General features: G+C 46.3%; 3 protein-coding genes and 1 pseudogene across 5 annotated transcripts; 3 read left to right on the forward strand and 1 right to left on the reverse strand.

Annotated features, from left to right (window-relative positions):
- Positions 1-676: 676 nt before the first annotated feature.
- On the reverse strand, positions 677-3,012 carry LOC109940587 (U-box domain-containing protein 28-like; annotated as a pseudogene).
- Positions 3,013-4,337: 1,325 nt separating this feature from the next.
- Positions 4,338-8,282, forward strand: LOC103630687 (peptidyl-tRNA hydrolase, mitochondrial). Of its 3 annotated transcripts, none has more exons than XM_008651741.4 (8): positions 4,338-4,676; positions 5,998-6,082; positions 6,898-6,965; positions 7,042-7,092; positions 7,173-7,246; positions 7,544-7,608; positions 7,686-7,762; positions 7,957-8,282. In XM_008651741.4, the coding sequence occupies exons 1-8, from the start codon at positions 4,437-4,439 to the stop codon at positions 8,071-8,073; spliced, it is 777 nt and encodes a 258-aa protein (XP_008649963.1). In that variant the 5' UTR covers positions 4,338-4,436; the 3' UTR covers positions 8,074-8,282. The 3 variants fall into 3 exon arrangements, with proteins under 3 accessions (XP_008649963.1, XP_035816134.1, XP_008649964.1); XM_035960241.1 differs by having other exon boundaries at positions 7,544-7,602; positions 7,686-7,806; XM_008651742.4 differs by having other exon boundaries at positions 7,544-7,602.
- A 1,426-nt stretch (positions 8,283-9,708) lies between these two features.
- Positions 9,709-11,606, forward strand: LOC103630689 (threonine synthase, chloroplastic-like). The gene has a single exon (NM_001319721.1). The coding sequence runs from the start codon at positions 9,757-9,759 to the stop codon at positions 11,332-11,334; it is 1,578 nt and encodes a 525-aa protein (NP_001306650.1). The 5' UTR covers positions 9,709-9,756; the 3' UTR covers positions 11,335-11,606.
- Positions 11,607-15,914: 4,308 nt separating this feature from the next.
- LOC100191546 (uncharacterized) lies at positions 15,915-18,705 on the forward strand. The gene is made up of 4 exons (NM_001136976.2): positions 15,915-16,310; positions 16,909-17,297; positions 17,656-17,897; positions 18,011-18,705. The coding sequence occupies exons 1-4, from the start codon at positions 16,208-16,210 to the stop codon at positions 18,522-18,524; spliced, it is 1,248 nt and encodes a 415-aa protein (NP_001130448.1). The 5' UTR covers positions 15,915-16,207; the 3' UTR covers positions 18,525-18,705.
- The last annotated feature ends 433 nt before the right edge of the window (positions 18,706-19,138 follow it).

Raw genomic sequence — 19,138 nt, forward strand, 5'->3', positions numbered from 1 at the left:
TAAATTCTCATTTAGTGAAGCAACACTCCGCAAGAAAGAACTTGAGTTATTGCTCTTTTCATCTAAGCCCTCTTGCTTGACTATCCATATATCTAGTAGTTGTATTGATTAGTACTTCCGCATTATTTGAAAGCAACATTATTTACAGCAAAGGACTTAGCCTTTTATACTCCGATATTTGTTCATCTTGTTCTAACCACTAATCAAGGGATCTAGTTGGGGGATAAAGTTTAAATTTTCAGGTTTCGCCTATCCACCCCCCCCCTCTAGGCGACTTTCAGTAACCATATCATTTCACCTCCTGTTGATCATCATCTCTCTCAAAAAGAAATGGGAAACCTTTCTTGAGGAGCAATGAAACACTTCCAGGTTCTTTGGCCTAAAAATCAATCTTTTGGTTAAATTTTCCACAGTGCATGTTCTGATTCTGATGATGTCAAAAACTCTCTACCCATGTATTGTACAGATCATTCTTCTTCTCACCTACATGAACTAATTCTTGTTTGTTTCTCTATCGACTTACATCAAAAGAAAAAGAAGGGGCGGAAATAAAGAAACAACATAGAAACAAGAACACCATCCCCTATTCCCATGCAATTTAATTGATTCACTAAATCAGATTCATTATGTTAAAACAGTAGCCTAGAATCATGACAGACTCGTTTGCTTCGCTTCCTCAGAACAACACGATGTGGGTGGTCTTAAAGTCATAGCTGGCGAGGCAACTCTTTGATGTTCATCTTGTATATCTTGAGCAGCTCTAGGCCATCTATCTCGCCGCCGGCGAGCACTCGCTCTACATCAGGAGAAGCAGACTCGTCAGCCCGCCCTCGACCGCGATAGATGCGTCCGCCGCCCGACGGTCCGAGTATCAGTGGTAGACCCCATAGAGCACAACCACACCGTCCTCCGCGCGCGTCGCGCCCGGGCTTCATCATCTTGCCCACCACCGTGAGGATGGCGTCCACCACGTCGTCGCACAATGCAGTGTGGCCCTAGGCGCAACCCATAGCGTATTCAAGGACCCGGAGCGCCTTCGCGGACGCGCTAGGATCTGTCATGGAACGCAGAGCGTGCACCGGGCGCCAAGGCGCACCATCTCACCATGGGCGGCGGCGCGGCGCGACGCGACCCGTAGATGGCGCAGGAGAGGTCGCTGTACATGGCGTTCCTGTCCAGGGTGCCCATCTCATCGATAGTGCCCACGAGGCATACCATCTTAGCCAGCAACTCAAACGACTTGGCCACCGCCGCCACCTTCGCCTTGGCCTCATTGGCCACGCTGTCGAGACCGTCACGTCAGTTCGTCGGTCTCTTAATTCCACCCTTTTTAATAAATTATAAAATGCATTTTAAGTCCTCTTCTGAACTAACTGAATAATAGAATCTCCCAATTTGGTTCTATCCTTGTTGTGTTCACAACCCTTTGAACCATCCTATTAGTTATGCAAATTTAGAACCCTTTGCTATAGAACTGGTGACTGGTGCCTGACAAGTTACTATAACTATTTGTTCTATGAACAAGTTTGAACCTTTCTTTAGGACAAAAACTAAATAATGATTTGTTCTATGACCTGGTGTGCGTGATGAGTATGAAATGGTAGGCACACATTTTGATATGTAGAAACCGAAAACATGCATAGAATATATACATGTTGCAAAAAGTATGCACCAATATCAGGCATGGAAATATAAATGTTGTTGAAAATATAAAGGTTGTTGAAAATAGATAGGTTGCAGAAACTGAAAACCTGTACAAACTAAAACTGCCATAGAAACTGAAAAATTGTACAAACTCAAAATGGATATGTTTGTTTATATGAAATGTCTGTTTATGTTGCTGAAATATACATCGTCTGATTATGTTACAGAAAAATGCAGATTGTCTGTTTATGTTGTAGAAATATGCATAAACACACAGATTGTAGATTATGTGTTTATATACAGGTAGCGAAACCTGTACTGAAAGTGTGCAGGTTGTTTGTAACACTAAATAAAATGAATAAAGTGATGTATGCAATAAAAATAAAATGTTATCTATCAAGTGGTTTGGTTTGTGATAGGGCAATGCCACTATACTCTGAACTCCTTGCAAACTTTGTAACATTTGTAAATTGCTTCATCCTATTAGGCACTCTCTTAATCTCTTACAATTATCTGTTTCCACATCGTCTTCTCTATTTTGCATTACACAAACCAGTAAAGGAGAAAAATACTACAACTTTAGTGCAATAACGGCTTGAATGCATAGAGATATGTTAAGAACGTATGGCATGTCAACAAAATAGATATTGCTGCTAGAGCTAGACTGTGCAAGATTTTACCTCCCCACTTCGCTAGGTCTAAACGGAAAGCCTCCAAAGCACGTTTCGAACACAAGGATTCAACCATATCAATATATCTGCAACCAAGAAAACTCAGGATACAAACCCCAATTCAGATTATTCACCCAGACTCAATTTCTTGAAAATGTGTATCCACCGAAACAATCACGAGAATGATAACCAATTGAGCAGGGAAATACTCATTTCCCTCGTAGTATCTTGCACCCAAGTACCCCTCGCTATACTTGTTGATCATGACGGACCCCACTACCTGCATCATTGAGACCGACGTGCCACCAGACGCATTGACATGAATAGACTTCAGTAAGGTCTTGGCAAAACAAATAATAATAGAATCCAGCAAAAACAATGACCAAAGATGACTAAAAATTAGTGTTGTTGCATATCAATATTACAATAGCATGTAGGAAGGGGGGATTAGCGGTTGCGGACATGAGGTGCTGAAATTAGAGGGAAAGTGAGCAAGCGCGCCCAAAGGGCCAGAACCTTACCCGTGACGACCAGGCGTAGGGGTGCCCCACGATAGCGTAGTAGACCACGAGACCCACTCAGCGTGCGTCTACGGCGGGGTGGCCACGCGACGCGCCTAGATCTGGAGGCTCTCCCGCTTGTCGTGGGCGGAATATGCGTGCCTGAACCTCCTCTCCTCGTCTACAGGAGCATCCATCGTTCTGCAGTGCCTCTTCACCCCAGCGGTGGACTCTACGAGGAGATTGGGAGGAAGGGGGTGGTACGGGGGAGGGCAATCCTTATACCATCACAACATCAAGTGTGGCGTTTGTTGCGCAGTGGATCTCCCATGTCGGAGATGACAGGCGGGTGGGGTGGAGCGAGGCGTGGCGGGCGGATCCCCTGCGTGAGCGGTCGTGGCAGCGGTGTGGACTGCGGTGGCTGGGAGCGCGAGCGAGGTGGCGAGAGGCACGTGTGTGGATAGGGTGGTTGACTGGGTTGGTTGGTCGCATGTGCGGGTGCGGGGCAGGTTGGAGTCACGGTAGTGCCGTGGTCTACATTATTGACTTAATAGATAGTAGAGATATGATACATCTAGTAGTAGTTAATGAAATATGAAACTACATCTCACTTATTTTCTATGAAATATGAAACTACATCTCACTTATTTTCTAGAAGTAGTTAACGAGGCCACACACAATATACGCCTCAACATACTACCATATTACCACATTGTTAGCTAAAGGAGGACAAACGATCAACCATTAACTGAGCTATAAAAAGGACAACACTTCTTTTCAACTCATATTTTCAGCCCTTTGGCTAACATAAAATGTAGTACTTGGTTTTATCAGTTTAACATCTGATACGTTGACTATGGGTGTGTTTGGCATGGCTCTGCTCCACCCCAGAGCAGCTCTACTCTAAAACTCTGGGTGGAGCAGCTCTGCTCCAGAGTTTAGATTGTTTCTCATAACCAGTGGCAATGGCGGGTAAATAACTCAAAACTTCATGACTAGGTTGCTTTTTTGGAGTTTTCAGAGCAGCAAAAGAGATACTCCAAAAAATTGTACTGCAGCTCCAAAAACTCCATAGAGTTTACAACTCTGGAGTTAGGGTGTTTGGCATGCTCTGGTCAGCTCCTCCTTGGAGTTTTGCTCTGGAGCCATGCCAAACAGGCCCTATATGTCCACTTTAATTTTAAACTTACTTTTTTGGGGATAGTCTATCGCACTCACGTGTCGCCCAATAGAGCCTAGTATACATCCACTAATATCATTAAATATAATTATGTAGCACGAACATATGGATTTCAAGCATATAGTCCATGCTCATAAAGTTTTCAAGCATAGTGTCGCATAGGAACTGATCGATTTTTTAGCAGATATATGGAACAGCAGGAAGCGACCAACTTCATGACCTTTTCCGGAGACTGATTGCTTCATTAAATCACAGGCCGAAATGTCGTCCAATCACCACAAACACGCTTGGGCCTGGCCACCCTACTAGGCCCATGCCCATGGGTTATCGGTCCGCCGCTCCGCCCTGTACTCTTTTGGTCAATAGCGACCTTTTGCTTGTTCAACTCGGACTCGGACCCCTGGATGGAACCGCGTGCTTTTTAGCTACCGAACGGCGGCGATGCGTCTTTTCTCCGGCGTCCTCGATTCTTCGTCCGCGCTTGCCTCCGCCGTCCTGGGCTCCGTGTCCGACCGCCTCGGATTCTCGCGCATAGTTTTCGGTCGAGCGAGCCCTTCGAACATGCCGGCTCTCGCTTGTTCTGCCGCTTCCTCGTCTTCTGCCGCTACCGGCGCCCAGAAACCGTGGCTCTTCGTCGGTCTGGGGAACCCCGGGCGGATGTACAAAGGCACTCGGCATAACGTAAGTTCGCGACCTCTCTCCAATTGTCCGTCTATCGGTCTCGGGTAGGATAAATCTAAATCTACATAAGACGACGATAGCTGCGAGGGCGAGGGGAAAGGCATTTCGATCTAGACTAGTTTTTGTTTACTTCGATATATGGATGGACTGTTTGCTAATGCAGGAGTGGGGAATCAGTTCGGTAGTTGTTGAAGGGTGGGCATGCTCGGTGATTGTGGTGCTACAATCTTATTACCATCAACTCATTAAGCAATTCTGCATGCACATGTTTACATGACAACTACCTTGGCATTAAACAGTCAATTTGGATTTTTTTGTCAGGATCCCCCCCCCCAAAAAAAAGTAGAAGAATAGAAATTTCTTTCTCGGAGTCTATCACTTTTTCCAACTAGTGTGGTTATGTACAATCCCTTGTAATTGTAAGGTGCGTTTTGTTGTAATGATAGAATGGGATGAGATAGGACGATCCCTTAAATAATGTTGTTTGGTTCAGGGTTAGGGGTTGGGACAGTAACAGTACTATTCCAGTGTTGTCCCCAGTTGTCTCTCAAAATTGGAGGGACGAGAGAGGACGCCAAAGGACGTCCCTGTCCCGCCTGTCCCCAGTTGTCCCGCAACCAAACACATCCTAACAGACATTTTTCTTTCTTTCTGTCTGTCTGCTGACAATGGAAAATAAATTATTCTCTTTTAGGCTTTTTTTTCTTGTTGCGCATAGCATATCTCCTCTATTGAATCCCTTTTGCTTGTCTGATTATTGGAGGAATTATGTTGTTTCAGGAGTTAGCTTATAGAGGTCATGACCTTGTCATAACGAAATTAGTTAAGCGTGAATCAAATTTGTGAAATGTAAATCTCCGTTCAAAGTTACAATTTTGCATTCACAGAACTATATAACTTCAACTGGAAGAACCAAGATAGCATGTTTATAAGTAAGTTGGAAAGGGCTACCACTTATTGAGGGCTGAATATTCTCTACCAGGCTGTAACTTCAACTAAAGCTGTTATATTTTCATAGAAAGTTTTGGCATTTAGGCATCATGAGCTTTCTTAATTTGCAAATTGGTAGTCTTGAGCACATTGTTGCTTCCATTTAGTTCTTTATAATCTGCATGTATGTCTTCTAGTGGTTTTCGTATGCATTGGTTTATGGTTCAAACATGGACATAAAGTAGTATCGTTCTCTAGAAAACTAGATCTTTAGTTATGTTATAGGATTTAAGCTAATGCTTCAGTAGAGCTTGCTGTGAAGTAAATAATAAAGTAATAAACAATTGTAAGATACAGAATCTTGTTTTAATCATTTTATGTCACAACACAGGTTGGGTTTGAGATGATTGATGCTATTGCGGAAGCTGAGGGCATATCAGTCAGCAGTAAGCAATTTAAGGCAATTGTCGGAAAAGGTAATTAATTTTACTGATACAGGGTGTATCACTGAGTGATAAACTTCGACCTAGCTAAGCATTTTGTGTTCCCCTCATGGTGATCAACTTGAAAGTTGAGAAATTTGCTGGTACCATAAGTACTTGGCATGTCTGGTTGTGTATATTTCAACTCTTACTCGCTAGAATAGTTGACCTCCATTGTCCCTTATTTATGGCTCTGCCCTTGACTGGCCGAAATGCTGTAATATCTGATATTTTGTTTTTCTTCTTTCTTTTTTTTCTTGCTAGCTAATTTAATCAGATAATTATTTGTGTCATTTCTCTTGTGTGATATGTGCAGAATCAAGTAAGATGTCATCTCTCTTGAGTTTTACCACTGGTCTTTCTAAGATTTTTCTTACTTCACCTGAACTTTCCTGTTAAACAGCACAATTAAGTGCCACTTTTTATGCTTTTGAGCATTATCTAAGGTAGCGAGTGTTTCCAATGATCGAACATATGAATATGAGCCCATTTATTTGATTTTTCTCAGTTCTTGATCATACACTTACTGATTGCACACAATACTGAGTTAATGCTTTGAAAGAAGTATCTACTAGCAAGTTTGTTTGGAATTCCACAGTAGGTATTTACCTAAAAAAAGTTTGTTTGGAATTTTCAATCATTTGCAAACAAAAAATATTAATTTGCGATATATATATATATATATATATATATATATATATATATATATATATATATATATATATATATATATATATATATATATATATCCAATGCAATTAAAATAGACATGTATGTTTTTAAAATAATAATGTTTCCCTCTAATTTAGGCCTCATTGGTGATGTCCCTGTAATGCTTGCCAAGCCACAGACTTTTATGAATGCAAGTGGTGAGTCTGTAAGTGAAACTACTCCACTGCAGCTTCAAAATCAATTGTTCTCCCTAGTCCTTCTCTTTACTGCTGTTTATGTAGGTCGGACAGCTGGTTTCATACTTCAAGATACCACTCAATCAATTAGTTGTGGTAATTGTTGTCCTTGAGCTGGTACTTTGTCATGTTACCAGAATCTTTTCTCACATAAATTATTCTCCTATTATTTATAGATCTACGATGATCTTGATCTACCCTTTGCGAAATTGCGTCTGCTACCAAAGGGGGGACATGGTGGCCACAATGGGTATTCATTTCTTTTCTAGAAGCCGTCTTACCCCTTGTACTCCCTGGCTAAATTGGAAGGGACTTGAATTAATGCTTCAATAGAAATAATGTATAACACCATAATTATAAATTGATATTTACTCACAAGCCTTCCCTCCACTATGAGACGGCTGTTACATTTCTTTTTCTTCGAATGGAACTTGAACAGAAATACTTGTGAACCCTCTGTTTTCTTCAATAGTTCACACGCCATGGTAATGTAGTTCTATCATAACTATCATGTTTTGTTTTGCTTAACCATTTGTACAAATTGCAGGATGAGGAGTATTGTTGACCATTTGAATCAGAGCCGTGATTTTGGACGCCTAAGGATTGGTATTGGTACTACAATTATTTACTTATTTTTAATTCAGGTGTCAAATATGAAATATGCCCCCCTCCCCAAAAATGTTTTGTAGGCATTGGACGGCCACCTGAGGAGCTGGGTGCTATCAATTTTGTTCTGCGGTCATTCACCAAGCAGGAAAAGGAAGAGGTTTGTACAGTTGTACTAGACTGCACTAAACCATTTGGATGCATGTAAATTTGCTTGATCACAATTCCTATGATGTTTTACTTAATTAGACAATGGTATCATAAAATCCTAACCTGAAATCCACTACACTGATCTGTGCAAGCAAAATATCGGTAATTCACGTATCGTGACTCTCGTCTCACCAATTTCTGCAGCTTGAAGTCACGTTCCAAAGGAGCTTGCAAGCTGTAAGAATTATGGTACGGGAAGGATTCAACAAAAGTGCACAGTTTGTGAATACTCCACAGCCACCAGAAATGCTGAATAGATGAGAGCCCAACGACACATATACAATATTAGGTTCCATAATCAAAAAATATAATATTAGGTTCGTCTAGTTGCTGGCCGCCAACATGTATGTGCCCTAATTGATTAGTAGAGGTTTTCATTTGATCACACATCAAGTCATGTAAATTGGATTCACATATTGTTTTCAGATTATTATGGGGATTATTTGGATTTATGTTTTGTGTTTTTTTTTCGGCGACAACCCATTGTATGTACTGCTCCAACGTTCATGGATCTCACTACCAAACCACAAAATGTTTAGAATGACAGACATGTTTTGAAGTTATCTAGCCTGTTCGTTTCGAATTAAAGTCAATTGTTCGGACTGCTGTAATTGCAATCCATAAAGAAAATACTACAGTGTGAACAAATGGTTTTAATCCGAAGCGAACAGTCGAAGCGAACAGTCATCAGCAGAATATTTGGTTTACGTTTGTGCATCAAGATGGAGGGATGCATTTTTTTTTGGATAGTCTGCTAATTGCCACTGCCGACTGGACAGTTCGATCCAAAATTTGTCTCCAACTATGTTAGTTATCTTTTAATATACAAACGGACTCTAATCATTGTGATTATTAAGATATCCAATTCATCATTACCATTATATAATCCACTGGTTTAGACTTTTCAAAACCGACCAATCCAAATCACTCCACACTTATAACTTTCACCAAATCAATTAAATAAATTATACTCATACTTAACACACCATAAAAAACAATAATTCAGATCGCTGAATAACTCTCTATTCATTACCCAATCAAATTCAAGACAATGTTATTGGATCATCTCTTATTCCTCGTCCCTTCCCCCTCACTTGCTCCCTCACCTTCAACACAGCCGCTCCTTCCCTCGCTCGTGCCACCCTCGTCGTCGACCCTTCTGATCGTAGCGTTAGCACGAACTATATACTAGTCTATACCACTATGTATTCCACTACTTAAAGACTTTAGAAAACTCACCCAACCAAATCACTTCAACATATATAATATACACAAAATCCACTAAAAATACACCAAAAAATAACACAGTATCAAAACCAACAATTCAAATCACTGAATAACCCTCTTTTCTTACCCACTCAAATTCAAATTCAATAGACAATATTATTTGAATCATTCCTCATCTTTCATTCCTCCCCCCTCCTCCAAACCTGCTGCTCATTAGTCCCTACCCTTTCTGACGTCGTGGTCAACTTCTCTCCTCTTTTTTTATTATAGCGTTAGCATAAGCTAGATGCTAAGAGCATCTTCAAGAGATTAGCTAAATAGCTCATTAAGTTACATTTTATTTAATCAATAGCAAAATAACTCTTCGGCTAATTATCTGACTCTAGATATATAGTCCGACTAGCCACCTGATTAGCCAAACTAGATAGATAACATGTTAGCGTAAAGTGTAATAAAAATAAATAGAGAGTTAAAAATAAAAAGTCTTTTTAAGATGTTCTAACATACCTTAAAAAGAAAGAAAACATACTTCAGTTTTTTCATATAATCGTTGTTTTTGTGTGCTTCTCCACAGTTCGCGGATACGTGTAGGGTTTCCACTAACCCCAGCACTCAAAAAAAGAAAGAAAAGAAAAACACGATTCCGCTGATCCACCTCCATCCGCGTCACTCACCAGTCTCCTCCCCTAATCCCACTCCGCCGCCGCCAGCTTGCCCATGGCGGCGACAACCCACGCCGCCTCCATGTCGTTCCTCCTCTCTCACCCCCAGTCGCGCTCTGCCACCCCAAGCCGCCACCTCCCGCTCCGTCCGGCAGCCCGCCGCGTCCAGTGCGCCACCGACGCCGCCGCCCTTTCCCCGGCGGTCACCACCAAGCACCGGCGCGCGGCGGATGAGAACATCCGCGAGGAGGCGGCGCGGCACCCGGCCCCGAAGCAGGGCCTGTCGGCGTGGTACGAGCCCTTCCCGCCGGCCCCGAACGGCGACCCCAACGAGCGCTACTCCCTGGACGAGATCGTGTACCGGTCCAGCTCGGGGGGCCTCCTCGACGTGCGGCACGACATGGAGGCGCTGTCCCGCTTCTCGGGCGCCTACTGGCGCGACCTCTTCGACTCCCGCATCGGGCGCACCACCTGGCCGTACGGGTCCGGCGTGTGGTCCAAGAAGGAGTTCGTGCTCCCCGAGATCGAGCCCGACCACATCGTCTCCCTGTTCGAGGGCAACTCGAACCTGTTCTGGGCCGAGCGGCTGGGGCGCGACCACCTCGGCGGGATGAACGACCTGTGGGTGAAGCACTGCGGCATCTCCCACACGGGGTCGTTCAAGGACCTCGGCATGACCGTGCTGGTGAGCCAGGTGAACCGGCTCCGCCGCGCGCCGCTGTCGCGCCCCATCGCCGGCGTCGGGTGCGCGTCCACGGGGGACACCTCGGCCGCGCTCTCCGCCTACTGCGCCGCCGCGGGGATCCCGGCCATCGTCTTCCTCCCCGCCAACCGCATCTCGCTGGAGCAGCTCATCCAGCCCATCGCCAACGGCGCCACCGTGCTCTCGCTCGACACCGACTTCGACGGGTGCATGAGGCTCATCAGGGAGGTGACCGCCGAGCTGCCTATCTACCTCGCCAACTCGCTCAACTCCCTCCGCCTCGAGGGGCAGAAGACGGCGGCCATCGAGATACTGCAGCAGTTCGACTGGGAGGTGCCCGACTGGGTGATCGTGCCGGGAGGCAATCTGGGGAACATATACGCCTTCTACAAGGGGTTCGAGATGTGCCGTGTCCTCGGGCTCGTCGACCGCGTGCCGCGCCTCGTCTGCGCGCAGGCGGCCAACGCGAACCCGCTCTACGGCTACTACAAGTCAGGCTGGACCGAATTCCAGCCGCAGGTGGCCAGGCCGACGTTCGCGTCAGCGATCCAGATCGGCGACCCGGTGTCCGTCGACCGGGCCGTGGTGGCGCTCAAGGCGACGGACGGCATTGTCGAGGAGGCGACGGAGGAAGAGCTCATGAACGCGATGTCGCTCGCCGACCGCACCGGGATGTTCGCCTGCCCGCACACCGGGGTCGCGCTCGCCGCCCTGTTCAAGCTCAGGGAGCAGCGCGTCATCGGGACGAACGACCGCACCGTGGTCGTCAGCACGGCTCACGGCCTCAAGTTCTCGCAGTCGAAGATCGACTACCATGACAGCAAGATCGAGGACATGGCTTGCAAGTACTCCAACCCGCCTGTGAGCGTGAAGGCCGACTTTGGCGCCGTCATGGATGTGCTGAAGAAGAGGCTCAAGGGCAAGCTCTGAGCGCCTGTGCCTGGCTAATGCAATCAACTGATTGGAATGCAGTGGTTTCGTCGGTATCGGGGGGTCTTTTAGGCTTCAGAAATTCTGTCTGGGTTAGGCTATCTGTTTGTGGAGTTTAGCAGGAGAATGGATCTCTCTCCTGCAAGACTGGCGCTCTCTCTTGTGCTGCTACGATGTGTTACCATGGATAATAAGTGACCTAGTTGCTGTTGGATTGAATAATCATCACTCGCTCCTTTGTCCTCTGTGCTGGCAATGCTTGTCGAGTTCTCATGTATTGTTGTTTTGATCATTTTGGTGTTGCAATGCTGGCTGAAAGCTACTGGTGACAGTGGATGTCAACCTTGCTGGTCTGGCTGTGAGTTCCGGTTGCAGAGATTTGATGCCTGAATTTCTGTTGGTGCTCCATGACCATGACTCGCACCAGCCTGTCCAGCCATCGTGGCCCAAAGTAGATATTCGTGTGCATCGCAGCCTAGATGCAGTTTGCAAATAGTAAGCGGCAGGCCGACAATTAGCATCATCACCAATAAGGCGCAATCAAGTAGTATGAACGTGGTCCAAAGTGGATGACCTGGCTTTTCTTTTTTTTAGGCAAAGTAGATGGTCTTGTATCCTCTTTTTATGCAAAGTCGTAGGTAATCTGGGTCGGTGATTTTGGGTCTGTTTGGTTTCGGCCCATTTGTTTTGTTTTGGCGGCAGATCGGTGCTTGTTTGTCATTTGGACCCGATTAAATGCATCCGATCAAGTTAATCATGTGCTATGCGTTTGGTTGATCCAACTGCACCGTTGGGCGAGTGCTAGCATGATACATTATCAGGCTATAATACTTACTGTAGCGGGGCTACAGATTAAGCTCCGTCTGTATTGGCCCTGTTTGTTTGATCTTTTTTTAGCTTCTGGTCACCAAAATCTGCTGCATATCGTTAAACGTCCTAGCTTTTAAGCTAACATATATAAAAATCATTTTAGTAAAAATCATCCAAAATTAACATGAACACAAAATCGGTCGAATTGTCATGATTGTAGGAATCCACCGCATCCTAAACCTTTGGACCACATCATCTTCCTTCATACTTAATCACCATGATACTTAAATTCTTACCATAGCTAAATTCTATGTATAGACAGATCCTCTGAAAAAATGAGCTGAATCAAACAGGCCGCCACGCCCTGCCTGCTTTATACGGCACCGACGCTAGCTACGCAGAGCGTGTCAATCGTCTCACACGTCACACCTGCCTGCCAAAACGAGTCCACGACCAAACTCGTCTGGCAACGGTAGACCCCAAATTCAAACCAGACCGAAGCATGTGGAGGTTTCAATTTTCAAAAGGGCACATTTTGTTAGGTAGCAGTCCAGTGAACAACATCTACCGTCAACCGAGTTCTGGCTGGGTGTGACCGACTCTGAATTTAGAGTCTCTTTGCGTTTGAGTGTGTGGTGCGCGCGGCCTAGTAGTACTGGTTTTCATAGAGTGCCACGTCAAAACTATTGCTCTCTATGCATCATTCGGCCTACCGCCTATGGGCCGGCCCTTAATTGAATTGTACACCATCCTTATCTCAAGGGGGGTATTTTTGACATTTTTCTGGCTGGACCCCACGTGTCAGATTCGTTAAATCTTCAATTCTAACTTATGTGAACGGAATTGAGTGGAGTAGGAAACAATTCGGAGCATATACCTACTTACTTTTTAATGACTTTTATTGAATTAGAAACTTATATTGACAATACACGCAAACCAAAATGATGACTACCGCTATGCCATCGACGAGTTTGGCGCATTAATCTTTTTGCCTTTTCGCTGTCTCCACTCTGCAGTATACTTTTTCTCTACTAATCCTTAAGACGATAGTGTAGACAAGGCACAACCATGCCCCCGCCTGTATCCCAACCGTCGGATTGGGTCCATCCCCACAGTCCGATCCCACTCTCGCTACCGCAGCCGCCCCAACCTCCTTCCCCACGCAGCCGCCCCAACCTCCTTCCCCGCGCAGCCGCCATGCGCGCAGCCGTCGGGGAGGATGAACTCGGCGTAGGTGCAGAACACCTCGTCGAGGATGGCGGAGATCTGGTCCTCGCTGAACTTGACCCGAGGGTTGACGGTGACGACAAGGGCGGCCATCTCGTTGCGGTCCAGCCCGCCGTCCCCATTGGTGTCGAAGCGCTCGAAGATCCTCCTCACCTTCTCCGCCCGCGACCCACGGCCGGTTGACGCTGCCGACGCGGACAGCGCCATGCTGTCGGGGTTGATGATGTCGCACGCAATCACGTCCTGTCGGTGAGGGAGACGGCAACGGAGGAGGGTTGAGGCCAAGTGAGGTGAACCCTCGATAGGGGGGAGGGGGGAGGCGAACGGACCTCATAGGGCGTGGTGGAAATGAGGGGCCGACCGAGGCGCTTGGCGATCTCCTTCTTCTGTTGCTGCGCCTTCTGGGAAGCGACGCGGTTGGGGTCGAGGTGGCGGAGGCCAGCGAAGAGGACGAGGCAGCTGAGCGCGATGCTGGCGGCGTACAGCACGAGCTCCTGCACGAGCCGCGACGACGCCTCCGAAGACCTCATCGCCCGCACTCGTCGCTGAGGCTTTGCTCCCCGTCCGTCCCGCGGATGCCTGAGTGAACGCCGGTCTCTGTCTGGTTTGCGGAGGAGGGATTAGAGGGGGCGGTGCGAGCTGGGGATTGGATTGGATTCTGCTGCTTACACAACTTTAGCTTTGTGCTTGTGCTCGCAGGGGGTTTGGGCTATCGGGTTGGACCCGAGTCCACTGGCTCTGGATCATGAAGGGAAGATAGTCCCTCGCCAGCTTGCTGGCCATTTGCCCGCAGCGGCTGTGCCCGTCGAACACGCCGCAGAACATGTCGTCCTCAATGCCGAATCCCTGGAGACGACAGATGAATCAGGATCCAGGATGCTAGCCACCGACGGTCCGTATAACGTCGACAAATTAAAACTCTTGGGTTGTTTTGCCGTCGTAGCAAACCCCAACAAAAAAAACCGGCGAGGAAATCCGAAACAGGAATCATCGCGATCTTTCCACCCCAACCGTACGGTGAATTGGTTGTGGCTGATGTGTATTTATCCTCACTGTGGTACAGTGAATTGGTTGTGGTTGTTGTGTATTTATCCGACCGTACGGTGAATTGGTGGTGGGTGGCAGCTGTGATTTTTTCGTATTGGTAATTGGTAGGACAGTTCCTGGAATTTCTTGACCTCCCAGTTCAGTCCCAGGTCAAGCGCCTGGGCAAGGACCGCGGCGTTACCCCGCGAGGAAGAAAGACCAGCAGAGAAATCTCTGTACCATCGATGCAAGGAAAAATGAAGTACAGTCGGTGGAGTATTTTTTTGAAGGGATTAAATATTTTTTTTAACCCAAACAAACAAAACTTTGTACCGTGAAGGGTCACAATTTTTGTTCCGTGGCATCGCACGAGCACGTTCCTAGTTATTATATAATTAAATTAAACAAATAAAAGAGAATATCATTGGATCGACCGCGTTCCTTGGCTGCAACTATTATCAGCAAAGAAAAAAGAAACCTCGCGCGTCATGAGCCATGAACCCATGACCCACGTGCACATGAACAATCCCAATCAACATGGTTCGTTTTGGACATGTTCGTTTGTGATTGTTGTTGCACAGGGCCTAAGCTCCTACAGCTCTGCTACTGCTCATCTGTGTACGTGCAGCTGTGTGGGCCGTGTCGCTGCATAGAGCAATCACAACGTTGTTTAAAAGTAGTTTATATATAAAAGTAGAGACTAGCTCGTCGAATACTAGTCCATACACAATCGAGTCGACCATATCTTTTTTATTTTTTTAAAAAAACTACAGATTATTATTAAACGAAATTAGATAAAGACGCAGCACACGAATACTAACAGTTCTCCTATATTTATGGTCAAAACTAACCAAACAATGGTTGAAAAACAGACGTTGATCACCAAACCGAGGTAGTGCAGCTGAGAGGTCCTGCATCAAAGTTTGGTGAAATGAAGGGCAAAGAAACCTGGCATCCGATGCGAGATCACCAAACATCCGTGTACGGTAGGAGCAGAAATTACACGAGTTTACTTTCATCTGTTAATGATGAATTATCAGTATATGCAATGTTAGGCTGTTTAGTTTAAGTAGGTAGTTCATTATTTTCTAACTCCTCGTTTGGCTTTTAGTTTGTAGAAAAAAGAATAAATTGATTCATCGTCATTTTATTTTTCATAGACTATAATAATAAATAATAATATCATTTCATTCTTTATATAGGCTAATAATTAGTAATAAAAAAATAATGAAATTGACCTATATGCATTATCTCACCTAGAATGGATGAATCTTCAAACAAACACCCCTGTATTTACGGTAGGGGGCTACAGTTCAGGCTCATCATTGCTTCTGTTGAAAAAAAAAGATTAGGAAAAGCAGCGTGAAAACGGGGAAAATCAGACGGAGACAGCGCGCAGCCCCTTTTTTCTTGCTGAAGATGCGCGTGTGTGCGTTGGAATTTTCCAAGGAGGAAGAAGGGAAAGCCTAGGAAAGCCACCGCTCACCTTCTCTTTCTCTGTAGCCTCTGCCACCAAACAGCTTTGGAGTGGGATCTCCTCTTCCTTCCCCGCCCTCTTCCGCCGACAGCGGGAGAGTACGCGGCGCAGCGGCTACACCACCGTCTCCAGGCTCCCAAACACGTCCCTGCCATCCTTTTTTGACTCCGGAGTCCCTCCCCTCCTTGCCTACCTGGCGAGGATCCCATACCCAATCCCATCCAACTAGCTTCCTACTACTTCCCCCCCGTCCTCTCGATCCCTCTCCCCGTTCCCCTGACCAGCCGGGCGTCAAGTGGCAGGGAGGAGAGGCGGCACCGCGTGTGAGGCTCAATGGGGAAGGGGAGCGCGCGGGCGCTGGCCCTGGCGCTCGCCGTGATTCTCGCCTGCTCCGACGTCGCCGTCGTCACGGCTCAGGAAACCGAGCGGATCGAAGGTACGCGGCGGCGGCGCGACCTCTCTCTCTCTGCTTCTGATCTACACGAGCACGTTCTTGTCAGTTTGCACGAGTCGAGCTGCTCGTTTTCTCTAGGATCTTTTTTTTTGCCTGCAGTACTTACATCTAGTAAGTTAGCAAAACAAGAATTTTGGCAGCTATTAGTATGCCAGTTCCATCTGTTAGCCCTCTGAATCCTGAGTCCATATGACGCTTAGTTACAGACAAGCAGAATGCAAGTCGACCCTTTGGTGTTTTGTTCATAGTCAATTGACCTGGTTCTGGATTAATTCAGTTAAAAACACGTTCTTTTTTTTTTCTCGAACATCCTGCTACTGATCACATACATGCTTTAGATTTTTGTGGTTGACCACCTGATGCACTCTATAGAAGTAACCCATCAAGCTTGACAAACATGAACATACTCGTGGATATATGATGGTAATCATGATTCATTCAGTTTAACGTAGGTGGTCAATTCACTTTAGACATGTAGAGTGCCTAGCTAGCGTACCGTTCCTTCAGGAGAACTCTTAGCTAGGTATGTTCTTTTCCCCAATTTTATGCTAGCCCTAATGCTGTGGCGAACCAAATGCAGGAAGCGCTGGTGATGTGTTAGAAGATGACCCTGTTGGGAGGCTCAAGGTCTATGTCTATGATCTCCCCAGCAAATACAACAAGAAGCTGCTCAAGAAGGATCCTAGGTGCCTGAACCATATGTTTGCCGCTGAGATCTTCATGCACCGGTTCCTGTTGTCAAGCGCTGTCCGAACTTTTAATCCTGAGGAAGCAGATTGGTTCTACACACCCGTATACACGACGTGTGATCTGACCCCTAAGGGTCTTCCCTTGCCTTTCAAGTCTCCTCGGATGATGCGTAGCGCAATCCAGCTGATTGCTACGAACTGGCCTTACTGGAATAGATCAGAGGGCGCAGATCATTTCTTTGTCACACCCCATGACTTTGGTGCTTGCTTTCATTATCAGGTACAATGCTAGTAGATTAAATAGCGGTTTCATGCATTTATTTATCCTTCTAATGAAAGATTAGATGGTTCAGCATTCAGCAATGATAGTTTAGTAGTGTGTAGTGCCAAAACAACTGAGACATACCTAATTTTGGCAGTAAACATGGGGGTGAAAGGGGTATCAAGGTGCTTGTATCAATCTGATTGAACTACTCTAACTTAATTGGTTCAGGCTCCATAGATTCTCTGACCCTCGTAGAAGAAACATGCCACAGATTTTAGTAGAAAAAACCACTCACTAAATTTCCAATTGACTACTGTTACTGTCTGTTTCAATATCTTGATATTTCTGTAACAAGTACTTCAAACTGTACCAGGAAGAGAAAGCCATTGGACGGGGAATCCTTCCCTTGCTTCAGCGTGCTACGTTGGTTCAGACCTTTGGACAGAAGAACCATGTCTGCCTGAAGGATGGGTCCATCACGATCCCGCCATATGCGCCTCCTCAGAAAATGCAGACTCACCTTATCCCCCCGGACACCCCTCGATCCATCTTTGTGTACTTCCGAGGTCTGTTCTATGACACCGGCAATGACCCCGAGGGCGGATACTACGCAAGGTAATTCATCTATCTGTCTACAAGCAATGCAATTGGCACCTCGCTCATTTTTGGTCCTCCCACTGCTTCCTGGGTCTATTCTCTGATGACTGATGGCATTGCCTGTTCTACAGAGGTGCTCGTGCATCGGTCTGGGAGAACTTCAAGAACAACCCGCTGTTTGACATCTCGACCGATCACCCACCAACATACTACGAAGACATGCAGCGCTCGGTGTTCTGCCTCTGCCCGTTGGGCTGGGCACCGTGGAGTCCCAGGCTAGTCGAAGCCGTGGTCTTTGGCTGCATCCCGGTGATCATCGCAGACGACATCGTCCTCCCCTTCGCGGACGCCATCCCGTGGGAGGAGATCGGCGTCTTCGTTGCAGAGGATGATGTCCCGCAGCTGGACAGCATCCTGACATCCATCCCCACAGACGTCGTGCTGAGGAAGCAGCGGCTCCTTGCGAACCCGTCGATGAAGCAGGCCATGCTGTTCCCCCAGCCTGCTCAGCCAGGAGATGCGTTCCACCAGATCCTGAACGGCCTAGCGCGCAAGCTCCCGCACGGCAGCAATGTCTTCCTGAAGCCTGGTGAGAGGGCCCTGAACTGGACCGCTGGACCACCAGGCGACCTGAAACCTTGGTAGCGTCCTGTGGATCTGAGATGGATACGACTTGTTCTGAAAGGAAATATGGAGAACATGATTATATATATACCCGTGCCTTTGAGTTACCATGGGTGCATAGTGCTGACAAGAAGCCAAATGTACATCGTTCTATGTTCTTTTTCTATAACTGTTATATACATATAAATATCTTCGTTTCTTCTTCTTCTTTCTTCCATTTCTTCACTAGATGATAAGAGTGCCAAGCCTTGTCGGTCATATGTGGATATATCATAAATGAAATTCACAAGATTGTACTACTTGCGCCGATTGTCTGATCTCATTTCACTACCCTACCACACTGCCAGGTGCCGTACTGTCCATTGTGTTTGTGGTGGTCGACCTGGCTGATTTCGATTCCCTTCGATTCTGTGTGTCTGAATAATTAGGTGACAAAGGTGAAACTGCTATCTGAAGCAAGATCATAGGGAAGGCTGTCCGGTCTGCTGATCAGGCAGCACGTCACCTTCGGTCTTTTAACTGAATGTTGCTGGGTTCTCAAGGAATGTTGGGCAAAATTGCGACTGCCCCTGTGATGTGAGTGCGGTGACCTAGAGGAAGAGGGTGGTGCGGTAGATAGGGGTTATGAAATGAGG

This window comes from Zea mays, chromosome 6 (assembly GCF_902167145.1).
Source record: "Zea mays cultivar B73 chromosome 6, Zm-B73-REFERENCE-NAM-5.0, whole genome shotgun sequence".
Lineage (NCBI taxonomy): Eukaryota > Viridiplantae > Streptophyta > Magnoliopsida > Poales > Poaceae > Zea > Zea mays.

Coding starts and splice junctions, on each gene's coding strand:
- LOC103630687 (XM_008651741.4), top strand. CDS start 4,437: ATGCGTCTTTTCTCCGGCGTCCTCGATTCTTCGTCCGCGCTTGCCTCC. Junction 6,083..6,897: donor TAAGGCAATTGTCGGAAAAG/GTAATTAATTTT, acceptor CCTCTAATTTAG/GCCTCATTGGTGATGTCCCT. Junction 7,609..7,685: donor ACGCCTAAGGATTGGTATTG/GTACTACAATTA, acceptor AATGTTTTGTAG/GCATTGGACGGCCACCTGAG.
- LOC103630689 (NM_001319721.1), top strand. CDS start 9,757: ATGGCGGCGACAACCCACGCCGCCTCCATGTCGTTCCTCCTCTCTCAC.
- LOC100191546 (NM_001136976.2), top strand. CDS start 16,208: ATGGGGAAGGGGAGCGCGCGGGCGCTGGCCCTGGCGCTCGCCGTGATT. Junction 16,311..16,908: donor GGAAACCGAGCGGATCGAAG/GTACGCGGCGGC, acceptor AACCAAATGCAG/GAAGCGCTGGTGATGTGTTA. Junction 17,898..18,010: donor GAGGGCGGATACTACGCAAG/GTAATTCATCTA, acceptor CCTGTTCTACAG/AGGTGCTCGTGCATCGGTCT.